Genomic DNA, 18,750 nt, shown 5'->3' on the forward strand with positions numbered 1-18,750 from the left:
ACTTATACTCTTAGAAAGTATCCCAGAACATTGAATAGTCGAGCCACTTACCCAAATATACATTTGTTCTATGTCCAAGGCAAAATTTGGACCCATTTCTTTGTGACTTCAAGGACAATGCTCTATCTCTTACAGCATTCTGCCCCTTTTTGCAAATTTATCACATGGGGAAAAGAATGTCAAAACTACTTTTGCCCTATGATGGATTAAACTGAGAACCAGAGAATCTGAGAGAGACTTGGGAGAGATTTTAAGCATCATTGAATCCAACAGAAGTGAAAATTGAGATACACAAAGATGAAATAACCAACCCCTTACCATAAACTGCTCTGTCACATCAAGAGTCAAGATTATAACATAAATGATAGCTACCATCTCTAAAATGCTTTGCCATTTATGTAACTAATTTGCACTTTTAACTAGTAATCCTATGATATAGGTAGTGCTAGCATAACTGTCCCCATTTTATGGATGAGAAAATTAATCTTGGGATTTACCCAAGATTACACAGTTGCTTTATGTCAAGAGACAGAACTGAAGTTCTTTTGTATTACCCAATTTCCAATCTCAGATAGTACCCTAATGGCCTTAGATATCAGTGTCCTTTCCCAAGGTATCTAGCATAAGAAAATGGAGAACAGTCATGGGATTACACGAAACCATCTGTGTTAATGCTTCACAATGAACTGCCTTTTATTCCTGCCAGGTGGGCTTCACTCCCTTAGCCCCTTTAGTGTTCATCACCTGAGTAATTTGGGAAGTGGAGGGAGAATAAAGCTGCTTTCCTTTCATTACTTGGTTACAGTCAGCAACACAATTCTTTTTTCATTGCTTCATGAGGACCTGACTACACTGACTTGGGGTCAGCTCCAATGAGTTTTACACCCTGGAAATAAACAGTTTTAAAAGGCTACCTTTCTTTTCCTTTATAGGTTAATGACTCGAACTTTTTTAGTTCTTTTTTAGCTGAAAGACCACCAGCGTAACTTAAAAAGTTGATTTGCAAACTACATTGGAACAAATTGGAATCCCACTGATATCTCAACCTTGGTGTATCCCAAATTGGAATATCTTCCCTTTCCATTTAAATTTCCCAAGTCCATGAATGTTCATCTTGACTCTTCCCTGATTCTTGAAAAATAAATAACGGGGAAGAGAGGGGGGGATAAAAAATAAAGAATGAGAGAATGAGCATAATTATGGTTCCCATTGCTGAAGAGGCTAAGGTTGGTGGGTTACAAGTTCAAAAGTTCTGAGTTGCAGTAGGGTTAAAGCCAATCAAGGGTCTAAACTAAGTCTGGCACCAATATGGGGAGCTTCCAGCAGGCAAGGTTCACCAAATTACTGAAGGAAGTGCAAACCAACCCCAATTGGAGCAAGTCATAGTTTCCATGTCAAACAGTATTAGGATATGGTCTATGTGTGGCCACTGTTCCTTTCAGCCTGGGCCAAATAGAGAGGTCCAGGGAAGGAAAGAGGGAGGAAAGAAGAAAGGAAGGGAGGAAGGAAGGAAAGGAGAAAGGAAAGAGCAAGAGAGGAAGGATGGAAGAAAGGGAAGAAGGAAGGGAGGAGTAAGGAAGAAAGAAGAGAGGAAGGGAGAGAGGAAGGGAGGGAATCAGCCCTTTCAAAAAGGCTTCCAAATGTTCTCTGTGCTGAAATTCAGCCAAAATAATGCAATACAGAGGGAAAACACCCCCTCTCAAACTCTCCAATTACATTCAATTTAAACAATTGTGTACTCAAATGGGATCACAAAGAGTTGGACATGACTGAAAAACTGACAAAGTACTCTAGTTCCCAGCAAAATGGAACTATTCACTGTCCCCTATTCTCACTCTTTCCTCTAAGCTCTTACTTCTATTATCTCTCATGCCTCAAATCTCCTTATATCCAGTTGATGAGATTTCTCCTGAGTCCTAGCCTCCTCACTAAATTCTCCCCAACAATTGAAAGTGAACTTTCAAGGTTTTTTGTGCATTTGTTGTTGTTGCTTTATAGTATCCTACTCTTCATGACCCCATCTGGGGGTTTTTGGCAAAGACACTGGAATGGTTTGCCATTTCCTTCTCCAGTTCATTTTACAGATGAGAAAACTGAGGAAAAACAGAGTTAAGTGACTTGGCCAGTTAAGATACAGCCATTAAGTGTCTGAGGACAGATCTGAACTTAGGCTATGGTCAGCCTGACTCCAAGTCCAGCACTCTGTGCACCATGGCATTCTGCACAATTGCCTATACTTTTTGTTTGCACTAATCCCACTCTCTCTGGTATCCCAGTAATCTGATTACCTATGATTCTTTGTCTCCTGCCTCTTGAAAACAGGGTCTACATCAAATGATATCTTATAAATGGGGAAGATCTTCATGAACTTTTGTTTCATTGAATTAAATGGAAATAAAATTAACTTGTCTTGCGTGACTACTTCTTTTTGATTTCTTGGCAATTTGAGGACTATCCAGTAAAGAATATTTGCTCAAACTAATTTTTTTTAACAAGGATCAAATTCATCAAAAATGCTAAGTTCTTAAATAATTTTACCAAAATATACTAGAAATGTTTTTCTTTGTACAAATGCACTTTAAATGCAAATAATTAAAAACAGTGGCACAGTGATTACAGTGACTGGCCAAGAGTCAGGTAGACTCGCCTCTATGAGTTCAAACTCAGCCTCAGACACTATATTAGTTGTGTGACCCTTAGCAAGTCACTTCTCCCTGTTTGCCTCAATTTCCACATCTGGAGGAAGGAAATGGCAAACTACTCCAGTATCTCTGCCAAGAAAACCTCAAATAGCATCACAAAGAGTTGGACAGGACTGAAAAATGACTAAACAACAACAAATCTTACTTTGTAATAAACATTTTCGTCCTGATATCTCTATTTTCTTTGCCACATGTATAAAAATATATATATACTACCTCAGTTGACAAAGCTTCATCCTTCTAAATTCTGGTCCTTCTGGTGCACCTGTGTTCTGAGATTTTAGCTCTTTTCATCTGTAAAATGAGGTATGAGATTTATTGATCCCTAAGATCCTTTCCATGTTCAAGTCACATGGTAGTAGAGTTTCTGCTAGAAAGCATTCTATCTCCAAACTGCACAATTTGTTCCAGTCTGAAATGTATTTTCCTTTTCCTTTGCTATGTAGAATCCCTAGCTTCTTTCAGAGCTTACTGAAGCTGCCTCCTCCTAATGAAAGCATTTCCTGAGTCTTCTAATTAATAATGCTCTTTCCCTTTTAAAATGGCTTTGTATATACTTTGCACTTGTTTACTTATAAAGACACCATCTCCACCCATTCATATAATGTAAGTCCCTCGAGAATAAGGATGATTTTTTTTTTTTGCTTTTGTTTCCCTATAAGCTTGTGCAGTGTTTTGCACATACATTGTAGGCACTTAAAAAGTATTTATTGAATTTAATTACAGGAACTTCAGTTTCATTATTTGCTCAGGGATATTTTAATGAATAGTCTTCTACACCTGTCCCAAAAAATGAAATAGAAAGCTGAGCTCCCCAAAATTTGTTCTTATAATATTAAGATGATCCTTGTATCTGACATGCACACAGGATGAACTATGGAGCTGAGCTCCCCAAAATTTGTTCTTGTAAAATTAAGGTCATCCTGGCATTTCATATGCACATAGGGATTCCTAAAATGAATCCTTTGAAGCATGTGATAGAGGAAAAATACATGGAAAAGCATGCATCCTCATATGGCCATTTAGTTAAGTACATTTTTCAAATATTCAGGTGGTTTTCTTTTCTTTTGTGGGTAGAACAGGAATGAATTTATCAGATGATGGGACCACCCTGAGAAGGGCGACTTGTGGCAGTGAAAAGAGCCCTTGCATACGGAGAAAGTATCTCGATATATATCCTAGCTCCAGCACTAGCCTAAGATAGATCACTTAATTCTCTTCAGCCTCAGTTTCCTCTTCTGCAAAATGAAGAAACTGGACTATGTCACCTCTAAGACCTTTTCCTTAGAAGAAAGAGCCTGTGATCATCATTAGTATGTTAATCACTGCCATTGTCACTGAATAATAATAATAATAATACCAGCTTTCTGGTACTGCCCTTGTCGGATACTTGAAATATTAAACCACCACAATTTGTAAAGATGAAGCGGTTGAAGCAGTCAGACCCAATTAAATGTTATAGGGTTTTTTCCCCCTCATCACCAACTTTTCCACCATAAACAACAATTTTTAGAACAGCAGAATATACTAGAACTGATACTTTGAGGAAGGTTAGTATGTCAACATTGATATTAGGTGACTTCAGCAACATTGCCTGTAATCACAGTTTATCATGCCTTCACTAACAGCCACACTTTACTGGCACACCTGTGTCAACACCACTCAGAATGAGTCACTCACCCTGGGTACATGTACGAATTACCTTTCACATTTAGTTTGTCAAAAAGGCATAGGTCACATCTGGCAGAGTTACTCAGTCACTGGTGTAGGAATCTGAAACCAGCACTCCCTCTACTGAATTCACTCACCCGCTTTTGTAAATGTTCTATTTCACCAATAAATGGCTGTCAACCTTAAGATTTAAAGATTTAAGCTTGAAGGGGCTATAATTATTTCTCTGGGGCTCTGTCGAGATTTCTGCAGCTTACTCATTCATTGTTCCCACATGATTTTATAGTTGTCATTTTTTTTCCTTCCAAGCCAGCAGAAGTTTTCAAATTGATCCACACAAATGGAAAAACTGTGCTGAACACAATGATTTTCATACCTATCAATAATGGGAAGGACCGGGTGAATCAGTGATTCGCACAGTGAATACTAATTTAGTAGGTTCTTTCATAGGTTATTGTCTTATTAGGACTTCATTTCTTTCTCTCATTTTTTTTTTTGCTTTGTTTTGCTTTTGCCTTTATAGGTCCTGAATGTTCTCGAAACTATACTTCATCTACTGGAGTGATAAAGTCCCCTGGATTCCCTGAAAAGTATCCCAATGGCCTTGAATGTACTTATATTATCTTTGCACCAAAGATGTCAGAGATTATCTTGGAATTCGAAAGCTTTGACCTTGAGCCTGATAGTAATCCTCCAGGGGGGATGTTCTGTCGATATGACCGACTGGAAATCTGGGATGGATTCCCTGATGGTAAGAACAAGGAGAGAGACAGCATCCTGGGGAAGGGAGGGGCTGGACAGAGGATAATAGGCTGTTTTTATTTTATTTTTTTTTGAAACACATTTTATCTCTTTTTTTTTTTTTTGTATTACCTATACTTCCTACTGTATCAGTTCCTTCTTCTCCTTCCAAAGGATAACCCCTTAAATAAAGAATAAAAATGAGGGTGAAAAAAGGTCAGCAAAATCAACATATTGAAAAAGTCATTATGTTCTGAATATAACTGACATTGTATTTAATGTTCCTCGCCTCTGCTAAGAAGGACATGGCCTACTCATTTCTTTTTTTCGGAGTCAAACTTGGTTATTATAATTTTGCAGTATTTGGTTTCAATTGTTTTGTTGTTTGTTGCTAGCTTTTTTTCCTTTTACTTTATTATAGTCATTGAATTTATCAAAGGTCAGCAGCAAACTAAAAGCTGCTGCCTTTTTAAAAATATGGTTTCTATGGGGTTTTTTTGTATAGCCTGAAGTAAGAATAGTTTTTATATTTTAAAATAAAGTTTCACTGTATTTTCAAATGTAAAAACCATTCTTAGCTTGGGCTATACAAATATGGGGCAGCTGCATTGATTTGGCCCTTGGGCTATAGTGTGCTGGTCCCTACCGGATATCATTTTTCTGATTCTATTTAATTCATTTTGCATCAGTTCCTGTGTCTTCCCATGCTTCTCTATGTTCATCATTTCCCATAACAGAATGAGGTTCCATTACCTTCATGTGCCACAACAAATCTAGCCATTCCCCAGTTTGTAGACATCTACTTTGTTTCCATTTCTTGACTAGTACAAAAATTGTTGCCACAAATATTTGGATGTATGTCAGATCTTTCTTATCATTGACTTCCCAAAGATTCCTTTTTCAAATATCATGAGACAAGCTTTCATTTGGTATTTTTAAGTTATCTTAAAAAGTCCACTATAGAATCACACATTTGGATTGTGTTAAAGAAGCTTGGGACCAATCTGAACCAACCGTCTCATTGAACAAAAGAAGAGAGAGACCCAGAGAGGTTAAGGTCACTGAATAAGTTAACAGCTTTAAAAACTGAGACAATTATCCAGAGCTCCTGATCTCCCAAAATTATTTTTCCCCTCCCTAGACACAAATACACACACACACACACACACACACACACATATTCAAGTGATTGAACAATCCGAATGCTCTTTTTAAGGATAACTTTGTCTCCCAAACTTAATGCCATGGAAAATTTCAAAAAAATTAAGGCTAAAGAACAAATGAGAACTCCTAATTTTTTTACAACCCTCTTACCCTGTGTGTTCCAAATTTCAGGCATTGGGAAGCGGCTGTTAAGTTGGGGCCAAACTCTTTTAACCCTTTTCTGAAGGAGTCACCAGATACCCAAATATGAAATATAGTGATTTTCTTTATCTTCCAAATTAACATTTTCTATGCTAATCTTTGGGAATTTGAAGGTAAATGGCTAAAATACATCCCTCCTCCCCCGAATTCTGACCAAGGGAGATTATATCAAATAATTTGTTTCAGCTGCTTTGTTGGTGGTGTGTTTAGTCTGGCTTAACATCCATATTTCCCTGGAGAAAGTACAGGTCATGAATCCAAATGGGGCAACTTGGCAGTTCTTAAGAAAGAATAGGCCATATTCAACCAACTATTTCCAAGAATCCTATGATATTTTTTGCAGCTGGTAAGGATCATAAAAATCATATAATCTAAGCTCTTTATTTCTGGTGCTTTTTTTGCCATACTTATGGTAGCAACTATAACTAAATAAAGGATTATTTCAATTCACTTTGTAAGTGAATAATGGACAAAGTTATGGCAGAACTTGCACGTCCATTTTCCTGGTATTAATATCATCAATGTTAGTTACTGTTCGACTTTGAGAAGTTTCTTAATGTATAAACAACTGGGGAGAAAATTAGATTTAGTGAAATCTTATATTGTCATTAGATGAAATGAGTGAGTTAACATTAAATCCTTCCTTAGGGGTTTTATCATACAAATAGGGTTATGATGATCTTACTGAAACTCCTTCATTAAGTAATGAGATTGCCAAAACAGTGGGCTGATTGACTACCCAGCATTCAATCCATCAATTAGGAAAACAGTCTTATAACAATGTGATAACAACATTATAACAATAGCTGGAACATTTAATAATGGGTTTATTTGTGCACAACCCAAATTTTCAGCCTTACCCTCTAGAACTTTCATTTAAACTGACATGTGAAAAGAAGGTCCAATCAAGCAACATATTTAGAACACTTTCCGAATGGAGTACATTGTTATTAATGTCAAGGGTTTTTCAAAGTAGTAATTTTCTGGTTCTAGAAAATCACTGAGTCGAAATGAGGAACAATTAACCATACAAGTTATCAGCCATGCTATTCCCTCATGTTTTAAAAGTCTAGCATGTTTGACTTATTCCCAGAGTAAAATGGTTTGTGGAATATGATAAATGTGTTTATGTATTTGTTAATATTTAGTTGACCTTGTCTAGCTTGCTCCAGCAAAATGTCTCACTAATTTTCTAGCCCAAATGAGAGACCAGATTCTCTTGGGCTTTTCAGTGGCACCAGAGACATTTTTGTCATAGCATTTCAAAGCATACAATTCCTCTGCCAGTAAAATTGTGATGGATCTTTGAAATCCTTTCTAAAAACAACAAGCAGAAGGCGCTGAAGGCTTTCAGCCATTGAATGATTTTGTGTTGCATTTTATCATAAACATTGAATTAAATGGCCAAGTAATTGAAAGCAACCCATTGATTTACATTGGCTTTGAAGAAAAGCAGTTTACTTAAAAACTAAGAATATGAAGCATGCACATGATGAATGTTTCATCTTCATGTACCACTTTTTCTGAGTATTTTAGATTCTCAAGTATCAGCTTAGAAGTAATTTAAGGAAGTTTACATATATGGCTTGAGAGCCATGGGTTATTGCTGCCCTGGCTAATTCCACACGTGTTTGCACCAAATTACGAAACCAAAAATTAATGCTTAGTTTCAATTGTTGATGTAAGTAGAGATAAAGTTGTTATTGTTTTATTGGGGTTTTTTTTTTTTAATCTTTGGTTGTTATCTACATTCCAGTGATTGTGAATATGTTTTAAGAATAGACTCTGGTCATGTGAAATGTGAATAGAATCTATTTATCTATAGTTTGATATTAAACCTAAACTCTTAAAACTACTAAGATAATTATAAATCCTGGACCTTCTGGGATGATGGCAGAGATGGATGGGTGGTAGGAATCATTTTAGGTACTCCCTGAGGTACTCTTTGTACTGCAAAAATTGTCTAATAAAAGGCATGTTAGTTAGCTCATAAAAAATTATACTCAGCATATATTGTACTTTTAAAATACATATATTTTCTTCCTCCAAAGTACTTTATTAAAATTGATTATCATTTTTGAAAAGATGAATAAAGTTTTGCACAATAGAAGAAAATTAAAGCAGGATCACAATAAATGGAGAGACAAGAAGAAATTCATACTACTGTATGAATAATCATTGCAATCAAGAGTAGGTATCGTTAGAAAGTCAGAGAGAGGTATACTTTCTTACTGATAAGATACTGCCATTTTAATCTAATGACTTCCCCCCAATTACATGCTACATGCACAATTTTCCAAGTACAATTTGCATTATACTTGTATCTTTGTAATCACAAAGTTGGAAGTACAATTTCTTTTTTCTATAATTGCAATTCCACTTTTTTAGAATAACACTCAAAAAAAGGTATTACTTATGCACAATACTAATTTATTCCTATCTCAAAAGTTGAGGTGAGCAAAAAGAAAAATCCAAAAGCTCTGAACATCCAAATATACAACTAATCACATATATAAAAAGTACTCCCTCCTTTACTTCCCTTCTACCACACACCCCGGATCAATATTGCATTACTTTGCTTGGCTAGGGTCTCACTGTTGTACAGGAAAATTCAATACTTCTTTGTAGTACACTCAAAAAAGCCTTTTTCACTCCCATATCTTGAAGGCTACCAAAGAGAGCAGCACTATGATATCCGGGGGCAATATTCTAAAAGATAGAATGCAGAATTACCAAGCATGTCTTAAAAATTATAAACCAGTGAGTCATGGAGACTCTCTAAATTATGAGTCTGCAGTAAACAAAGTTCTCTTCTGTTTGCTATTTCAAAGGTTCCTTTCCCCCTAAGGAGCTGGGTAATAGTTGGAGTGGGGGAAGGGGGAAGAGATGGGGCTAAATTGCCCTAATAAAAAGGCCACAGCTTCCCTTTGTCACTCGTAATTCTTGGTAAAACCAGTGATTATAGTGAGCAGAGGTCATTGTCCAAAGGAGCAGACCCATCCATAGATATTTCCCCACACAGAGAAATCATGTATTTAATGGTAGGAGGAGATGGCAAAGCCAGAATTAGAATATGTGAAAGATAAAAAAAAAAAAAAATGAGAAATCCATCCCTTTCATGAATTAGACAAGAGAAGAATTAGTGGTTATTTGGACACTTTTCTTGGAAACAACCTAGTTTATGGCTTGAGCAACACACACTTATAGACATATATTAAAGATATATATCAAAGTAGAGTAGTGGAGAGAGGGCCAGTCTTAGCATCAAGAAATCTTGGGTTCAAAAATTGCCTCTCACTAGCTGTGTGATCATGGGATAAGCCAATTGATCACTTACTGGTCTCAGACAGCTTTTAATTCCTGACACAGATGAATTCATAGGAGAGAGAGCAAGGCATGGAATCAGAAGACCTGAGTACAAATTTAGCCCCCAATTCTTATTAGCAGTAACTCTGGGCTTAGTTTCCTATTTGCCTCAGTTTCTTCATATTTAAATGAGCTAGAAAAGGGAATGTCAAACAACTCCAGCATCTTCACAAGAAAAGGTCTAAAGCTGATTAGTTTCCTGAGAATAATGTTTCTCATACATATGGGAACATAGTCCCAGGCATATTATAAATGTTTAATTAATGCTTGTTGAATTCAATTGAACTTGAAGGGAAAAAGTTTAATAGATGCACTGTAAAGAAAAAGCTGGGGGGAACTAAAATAGTATTTTGTTTCATATTATATAAAATAAGTTTTACCTTTTTTTATATGTTGAAGACCCTTTTCTCAGTATGTTGAAACCTGTGGACTTTTTCTGGGAATAGTGCATAAAAATACTCCCTTCCAATGTTTACAGCATCATGCCTTTTGAGTTTTCTAAGCAAATTACTTGAATTTTTAAAATGTATTTTGTCTTCATTTTGATAAGGTTATAATCACAAAATGGGTAGGGCTGGGGAGGGAAGAGTTTAATTTGGTCATAACCACCACTTAGTTCTACTCATTGCTTTAAATAAATATACACATTCCATTTACACAATGCCTTGTTTGACTGATTTCAACCCAAGTGTAACTTCAGTTTTTCTAAATGATTTGCCTGAGTAGACCCAGTTAAAGTAGCAACATTCTGCTAGCATATTCTGCAACAGAAGAAAAACAGAGTGAAGTGGTAAAAGAAAAGAAAAAGGAGAGAGAGAGAGAGAGAGAGAGAGAGAGAGAGAGAGAGAGAGAGAGAGAGAGAGAGAGAAGAAAAAGAAAGAAAAAAGAAAGAGAGGAAGAAAGGAAGAAAGGAAAAAAGAAAGAAAGAAACTGTTGAAGTGATCATTCTGGTCATGTACAAACTTCATGAAAATAGCTAATCAGGAATGGTTGTTAGGAACTTATCATCATTTGTATCCTGATCTCTATGCGACTAAAATCTTTTAACTTCTTGCTTGCTCAGTTTGTGGAAAAGTAACCTAGACTTCATAGGTTACAACACTGAATTATACAACAGGAGGCTGAATTTCCTGGATAAGAAAAAAAGATAATTCAAGATTGTCCATCTAGGTCAAAATCAACTGATGTGCTTCCATTAGACATGTTGTATAATTCAGTGATGTAACCTATGAGACTCTCTTTGGAACTCTGGTAAAGCCTCTCAGAAGAATGTTTTTAAATATATAAAATAAATGTATAAGTTTAAAAAGGAAATCAATTATATTGAAATTAAGAGGTATTATTTTCCATCCAAGTTATGGGTACTCTAAAATCAATCCATGAACTCCTTCATGATCCATGAAACCTAGGTTAAAAAATCTTGACATGAAAACAGGCAAGTCATTTTCAGTACTGCTAGTGGTCTACCCAAAAACAATTATTAGTTTTCCCAACCCAGAAGACTTCAGCATTGTCAAAATGACCATTTGCCAAAGTTAGTAAAAAGCACTTCAGAATAAAGGTATTGCTATTGCTAACTTAAAATAAATAACAAGAACTTCTTACCACGGGTTTAAGTTTTTAACCTGGTTTCTTGCCTATCTCTCATCTCCCACACTTCTAGGCTACAGTTAAATCCATGTTTGCAATTCATTTGATTTGCCTAAACATACACATAAGCTAGATATTTTAGGCAATATTCTCCAAGAGAACTAAGGCAGGAATCCTAGAGAAAATGATATTTCTTTTTTTATTAAAGTTTTTTTATTTTTCAAAACATATGCATAGACACTTCTTCAACATTAACCCTTGCAAAGCCTTGTGTTCCAATTTTCTCTCCCTTCCACCAAGCCCTCCCCTAGATGGCAAGTAGTCCAATATATGTTAAGCATGGTAGAAATATATGTTAAATCTAACATACGCATGCATGTTTATACAATTATTATGCTGCACAAGAAAAATCAAATCAAACCACTAAATAAAATGCAAGCAGGCAACAACAAAAAGAGTGAAAAATACTATGTTGTGAACCACATTCAGTTCCCACAGTCCTCTCTCTGGGTGTAGATGGCTCTCTTCATCACTGAACAATTGGAACTGATTTGAATTTGATATTTCTTCCAATATGAATATCCAGTTTTTATTCAGCTTCAATTACTGATATCTCTAGTTTCCAAATATGTTGTTAAACAGTCGCAAATATTAACTTGTCTCCCGATGGGCCACTGAGGAGTAAATGGTGCGGTACAGTTTACACATGAGGCTTTCCCAAACAAAAGATCACTTAAGGAATAGAGCAAGGATGGAAGCTGAGGTTATTCATGCCTTAAGCAAACTCTTGAAGCTGATAGGGGGTCTGAAGATATAGACAGTTCTCCATTTTCCTTTGTTAGGACTGAGGGAATCATTGGAGAGGACTGGAGAAGGGTTTGATGATTATGCACAGCTTGAAGTATCTCCCCGATGCTTCCAGTGGTAAGCTTGGGCACGGAGGTGAATGCCAACGTACCACTTGACTGCCCAAGTCTCATTCTTTGCAATTGAACCAAGCAGTTCATTTCTCCTTCTGAAAATAATCCTGTTCACTGGGGAATGTGGTTTTGCCCATCATTGCTCCTAGGAGCACATTTTAAATCGTCCTTGCGAACCTGGCCCAATATGTTTACTGCAAACCAATTAACTAGGGAAGCCATGATTTGGGTTAGAAAAACACTTCTGTGTTCTGCTGGGACTCATCTTTGCAAACTGTTGTTCTCTCATCTGCTGCAGGAGAAAAGACATTTTGACATTTTCTGTTTTGTTTTGTGTTTTTGTTTTATTTTTCCTTTCTTTCTTTCTAGTTGGTCCTCATATTGGGCGTTACTGTGGACAGAACACACCAGGTCGCATCCGTTCCTCAACCGGCATCCTATCTCTGGCTTTTTATACTGACAGTGCGATAGCCAAAGAGGGATTCTCTGCTAACTACAGTGTCTTGCAGAGCAGTGTCTCAGAAGGTCAGTGTTTATTCATCTTCTAAAGCCCAGTGGAAAATAGGCTCTGTTCTGCCTTCCCACACACCTGCTGCCACATGAAACATTAAAGAAATCTTATATAAATAAAGGGGGCTGGGTGTTTGCTTTTCTAAAGGAAAAAAAAAGAATCAACTTTTCTGAATAGCAATAGGAAAATGCTGCTTTGTGAATTTTGCTAATGAAATGGTAAAAGGAAAGTCAACTGATTGTACAGCCTGGAAATGATGTAGAAAAACTGGATGACAAAACAATGCCTTGAACCAGTGAATTCTAGTCAGCCTGGGTGCCCCACTTTTCCCCGCCCACCCATGCCCTTGCAGAAATGATAGCTTGTAGTTCATGAAAGGATGAACATTGATTCTAGAATGAAAGAATGAATATGCATTTGTGCTCACTCCACCCACCCACACTATAATCAAGCTGAATACAGGATAGAATTTAATTTAGCGGGAAATAGTGAAGGTAGCATATACATTTTTTCCCCTCCAACTAACCAGAAGCATGTTTTGATTTCTATTATAACATTTTTTAAGCCCTCTATAAATGTACATTTGGATGCAATAAAAAAAGTCCTTTGGATAACAGCGAGACTCTCTGCTTTCCAACTTAAGCTCCTTCTCAACCATCAGTCCTACAGACACATAGGGACTATCGCTCTTTTAATATCTTAAAATAAGGGTGAGAGAACAAACACAGCTGGCTCTCTCTTTGGCTCAGGAGTTCTTTCTACTCTTTGTTAAAAGTGACTTGTTTTATGTGCTACTCTTTTTCTGTGAAACTATAGGACTGACCTTCTTTATAATAACAGTCAACATTTCACATAGTACTTTAAGGCTAACAAAATACTTTACATTTTTATTTGACCTTCACAGAAAGCCCATGAGGTAAATTTAGAGGCATTATTATCCTTCTCATTTTATGGATAAGGGATTTAATTAGGGCCACACAGCTGGTATGTCAGAGGTGGGTCTATCCTTTACTTACTCCAAGCAGGGTCATCTTTACTAAAGTTTATTGACTTTAATAGTTCAGCGATCCATGATATCAATTTAGGTATTCCCTACAAAATGGCGCCCATGGCAATCTAATCATGCTGTTGGGTAATTTCCCTCCATATATTTCCTACCAATCCTCCATAGATGATCTACCAAAGTGCTGGGAAGCCTTTCACTAGATCTTTTGTGAACTTTGATTTTCAATTGAACAATATCATCATCCCACATCCTTTTCCAAATATTTGTTTCTCTGATATTCTTGATAATACTTCTTGCTAAGAGAAAAAAAAAGGTAATTGATAGATATACATACTGCCTATGACAAAGTCTCTAGAGCAAGCTATAGGGCAGAAGCTTCAAAAAAGTAGAAACCAGAAGCATTAATCCATTTCCATGGATTTTCTACAACTACATATTGACTTAGTCTTAAAATATGATGTTATCTATGTTTTATCACATTTTTATTGATTTTGTTAAATATTTCCCAATTACATTTTAATGTAATTGGTCCTGGGTAGCACTAGGAGTGCCCGTAGGCCCTTTGATATCTTAGCTCTAGGTAATTCTCTATGATTATAAGTTGCAGAGAAGGTGTTGACCTAACGTTTCCTTACTCTGTATTTCTTTATACCAAGGAAATCCCAAGTCTAGCTTTCACCCCTACTTTTCTGTAATATAGCAATTCTATCAAGACCTATTGAAATGTGCAGGTCTCTTTGCCCCTCCAACTATCTTCTCTCAAGTGTTTTTGTTTTTGAATTTTTCATCTTGATTGTGTTTGATTTTTTTTTATTCTTCTCTCAAATATCACACTGTGAGCTTTTGCTCTTCATTGTCAAAACACCTGCCTAGATCAACCCCCATATCTTGGGGATTTTAATTTATGATTTTAGAAACAGCATAGTCAAGTTGTTTGTAATACTAAGCAAGCCTGTATGTAAGTATGTAAGACCTCTGAGTGAGGTCCTCAAAGTACTCAAGTGCATACATAGACTTTGTAACCCTCTTTTGGCTACTCAAAAGTATTTTTTAGATTCCTAGTTCTTGACTATGTTCCTTACATGTAAGGTAGCAAGCCAGCTGAGTACCAGATAGATGAAGTATTAAATTTCTAATATAGATAAATGAGTCATATTACAGAAAAAAGCGGTGATATAAAAATGATTAATGCCAAAGTTCCTTCAATAAAAACTTTCTTGGTGTGTTTAAATGTTTACTCTAAGTTACTTTGCTCAATCTCCCCTGATTCTATAAGCAAAATGTTAGGAAATTATCCACTGAAAATCTGCAAACAAAAAGCATTTCATTTATTTTCATGTGTGTCTGTGGAAAAATAAGATTGTATTTATTAAAATTAGAGTTGTCTTCAACTTTTTAATCTGTTGACTTTATATAGAAATTCAGTTACCAAAATAAATCAAAGTATGCCTCACTTACTACTAAAAATGAAAGAACATTTCTCTAAACTTAAGTTCCATATATAGCAAGTTTCATCACTGGTTTGAAAATATTTTTTATACCATTGGTTCTAAAAGGATCGTCATGGAAACACAAGTGATAATGCTAATCTAAGTGCTACTTATTTTGCTAATCTTACTGTCTCAATTCAAGTTTCTATAGACTTTAAGTATACATTAGAATTAGCATTTTAGTTTACTGGATTGAAAAGAAAAAGATAAAAATCACATTCAGTATCACCTAGAGACTCCATAGAAAATGCTAAAGAGTTCTGCCTTTTTTTTTTCCCCATTCAGATTACACATGTATGGAACCACTGGGCATGGAATCAGGTGAAATTCATTCAGACCAAATCACAGTTTCTTCCCAGTATAGCACCAACTGGTCTTCAGAAAGATCTCGGTTGAATTACCCTGAGAATGGATGGACTCCTGGAGAAGATTCCTATAGAGAGTGGATTCAGGTAAGAAGACCAGGCCAGATATACATTTACCAAGATGATTACAGAAAAGTATACTGCCTCTACCAACATTGTGCCCTATACCTTTAAATGAAAAGAAAATACAAAGCCAAATCACTTTGTAGAGTGTAAGAATAATCAAATTATTCTAGTGTGCTTGTATTAACAGTCAGAATGAATAAAGAACAAAATAAAATCCCTGCAAATTCATTTATTCAATTCAATTCAGTTCAACTAACATTTAGCTATTCCACTGTCAAGAAAATGCTTTTCAGAGGATTTGGATCCAAATAAATTCTGGAATGCTCCCATCACAAGAAAGCTGTCCCTACAGATATTTCTGGTTTTTCAAAAGATTTGGAATTCACTTTTTTAGCCAACATTGCCTATGTTTGTTTGGGAGTATTTTTCAGGTGTAAAGAATTTGGGGTACATTAGAAACATTAAAAATAGATTAATAAACCAAGAAACAATTTAGCATTGTGGATAGAGTACAAAAGTTAGGATTAAGTAAAACTAGGTTTGAATCCCAACTACCTCCAGCAATTACTGGTTAAGACCTTTAATCACTCAGTTTCCTCATCTTTAAAATCAGGATAATAATATCTGTAGCACCTTATTTCCAGGACTGTTGGAAAGGTCAAATGCCTGTGTAAAGTATTTTATAAACCTTAAAGGTATATAAGATCCTAAATGTAGAACTGGAAGAACTAGATGTAGAGCCCCTTACTTTACAGGGTAGGAAACTGAAATAGAGAGAAGTTGTGACAGGTCTATAGTCAGAGACAGTAAGTGTCAGAGACAGGATTTGAATCTGGGTTTTTGTGAATCCAAATTCATCCCTCTGTCCACTGTATTGAACAAATGGATGTGCTGAATAATTAAGTATGGAGACTCAACCTGTAATTTCGTCAGTATAATGAACTCCTGGAGGAGAAACCTCTCTGAAACTTATTGTCTTATATAAATGATAATTCTTAGTTGTTTAGATACCTTCAGTTTCATGGCTCACCTATGCAAACATGGCGTAGTGGAAAGAACACTAGGTTGCATTTGATTTCTGGATGTGATCCCTAGTAGTTAAGTGAGACTCAATAAATCCTAAGTCTCAGTTCCTTCATTTACAAAATGGAAGAAATAAAATCTATACCACCTATCTCCCAGCATCCCTTTGGGAACAATATCCATCTATTTCTATCCCTCCCCCCCTCACAATTTGGAAAAATGGTTATAAACAGAGAGTCTCGCCCTTGTTACCTCCCCAAACCTATTTTGTTCTTCTACTCCCATGCTTTCATCCTCTAGGATTCTAATTTGCACATTCTCCTGCCCCCTGTTCTAGTACCTTTGCCTCATCTTCAGCTACATGCTCACCTGACTTCTTGATCTAAAGCTAATCGAAACATTTACATCTGAACCTATAGGATCAATACTAGGCAAAACTTGTAAAAGATATTTGCTGAACTCCAAATCCAGAGTTTTCTGTAGTGACAGAGTTTACCTTGCATCTTTGCTAGGCAAATAAAAAATAACTAATTCTCCAGAGGTCTAAGAGAGAAAAGGCTGGGATGATTAATCCTCTATTTCCTTGTCTATTGCTTTTTTCAATCTTTTGAGTACAAATAACAGAGATTTTGTTTTACAGTGGAAAAGTCAATATTAGCTTAACATATACTTAAAGTGAAATGGTCTATTATGGCTCACTGAATTCCAACTAGCCCTCTAAATAAAAGTCCACCAAATCACTCTGGGAGTGAGAAAAGACAAACTACTGTTACCTTGAGAGTATTGAATGCTGCTCAGGATTAAGACAGAATTTAAATGGGGTTGCCTGTGTCAACCTGGCCCTTGGTAATTTGCTCTTCTGCTTCCCTAAACCAACACACAATTGAGGGGTGATTGACAGCCCTAGCTCAGAAGGGCAGGATACATTTTTTGCAGTGCTGAGGGAGTAGGAATGTTAATGAAATCCAACTTCTTATCATAAGAGAAGAACTCAATAATTTAGGGAGAGTGGCAGGAGTTTGGAAATTGCAGCAGTAGCATTTTTTTAATGAAAGGTCTTCTGTCACCTTTCAGCAGAAAAAAGAAGACCACGTGGACTTTCAATTAGTATTTGTCAGTAACAAATAGAAACCATGCTATGTAGCATCTGTAGCTGTTAGACACATCTTAAATAGACCCAAGAACAGAGGTTGTCCAGGTAAACAAGAGCTACTGGTCCAAGAAAGTTTTGGACTCCTTACTTTAGCTAAAGCAACTTCCTCTGAATTTCTCTTCATTCTGGAGGAGATAGTGAATGGCCCAGTGATCACTGGCCTATGAATGCAATATCAGATATAGAGAGGTGATTTTGGAGTCTACTCTGTCTGTGAGATTCGCTTTGAAGTCAAAATTATCATCAGTTTTCTGAGTATGTTTACATGGTACTCTTGATCAATTGGTACATAAACCTTTATTAAGTGTAAAGAGTGCTGGGGATACAAAAAGAATGTATGTCCTTATTATGAATGATCTCTTGTCTTTCTGAGTTCTGTTTTTGTTTTGTTATTGTTTTGTTGTTTTGTTTTGATTTGTTTTGCTTTTTAATATCTAGGAAGGTGTTGGTGAGCTGGTAGTATTTTTTTTTTTTATCAGCTAGTTGTTCTAATAAATTAACAACAAACATTTATTAAGCACTTGCTATGTGCTATGCTCTGTCCTAGGTGCTAAGAAGCCATATACAAAGGATAAAGCAAATCTTGCTGTCAATGAGCTTATATTCTAGTGGGGGAAAAGGGGAAGACAAGTACATTTATAAGTATGTACAGAATTCAGATTAAGCAGATAAATATAGCCCTGTACTCAGTAGTTTAGGACAGAGAATATTAGTGATTGGAGAAGTCATTAAAGGCTACACGTACTTCAGCTGAGTCTTGAAGGCAGAATGGCATGCAGAC

The 18,750-nt window shown here is 36.1% G+C and overlaps 1 protein-coding gene across 7 annotated transcripts in view; it reads left to right on the top strand.

Annotated features, from left to right (window-relative positions):
• Nucleotides 1-18,750, top strand: part of NRP1 (neuropilin 1) — a 176,149-nt gene that overhangs the window by 75,933 nt on the left and 81,466 nt on the right. For all 7 annotated transcript variants that reach the window (XM_031939716.1, XM_012551217.3, XM_031939718.1 and 4 more), the window contains exons 5-7: nucleotides 4,897-5,124; nucleotides 12,725-12,880; nucleotides 15,648-15,814. In XM_031939716.1, the coding sequence (XP_031795576.1) occupies nucleotides 4,897-5,124; nucleotides 12,725-12,880; nucleotides 15,648-15,814 (551 nt within the window). The remainder of the gene's footprint in view (nucleotides 1-4,896; nucleotides 5,125-12,724; nucleotides 12,881-15,647; nucleotides 15,815-18,750) is intronic.

This window comes from Sarcophilus harrisii, chromosome 5 (genome assembly GCF_902635505.1).
Source record: "Sarcophilus harrisii chromosome 5, mSarHar1.11, whole genome shotgun sequence".
NCBI lineage: Eukaryota > Metazoa > Chordata > Mammalia > Dasyuromorphia > Dasyuridae > Sarcophilus > Sarcophilus harrisii.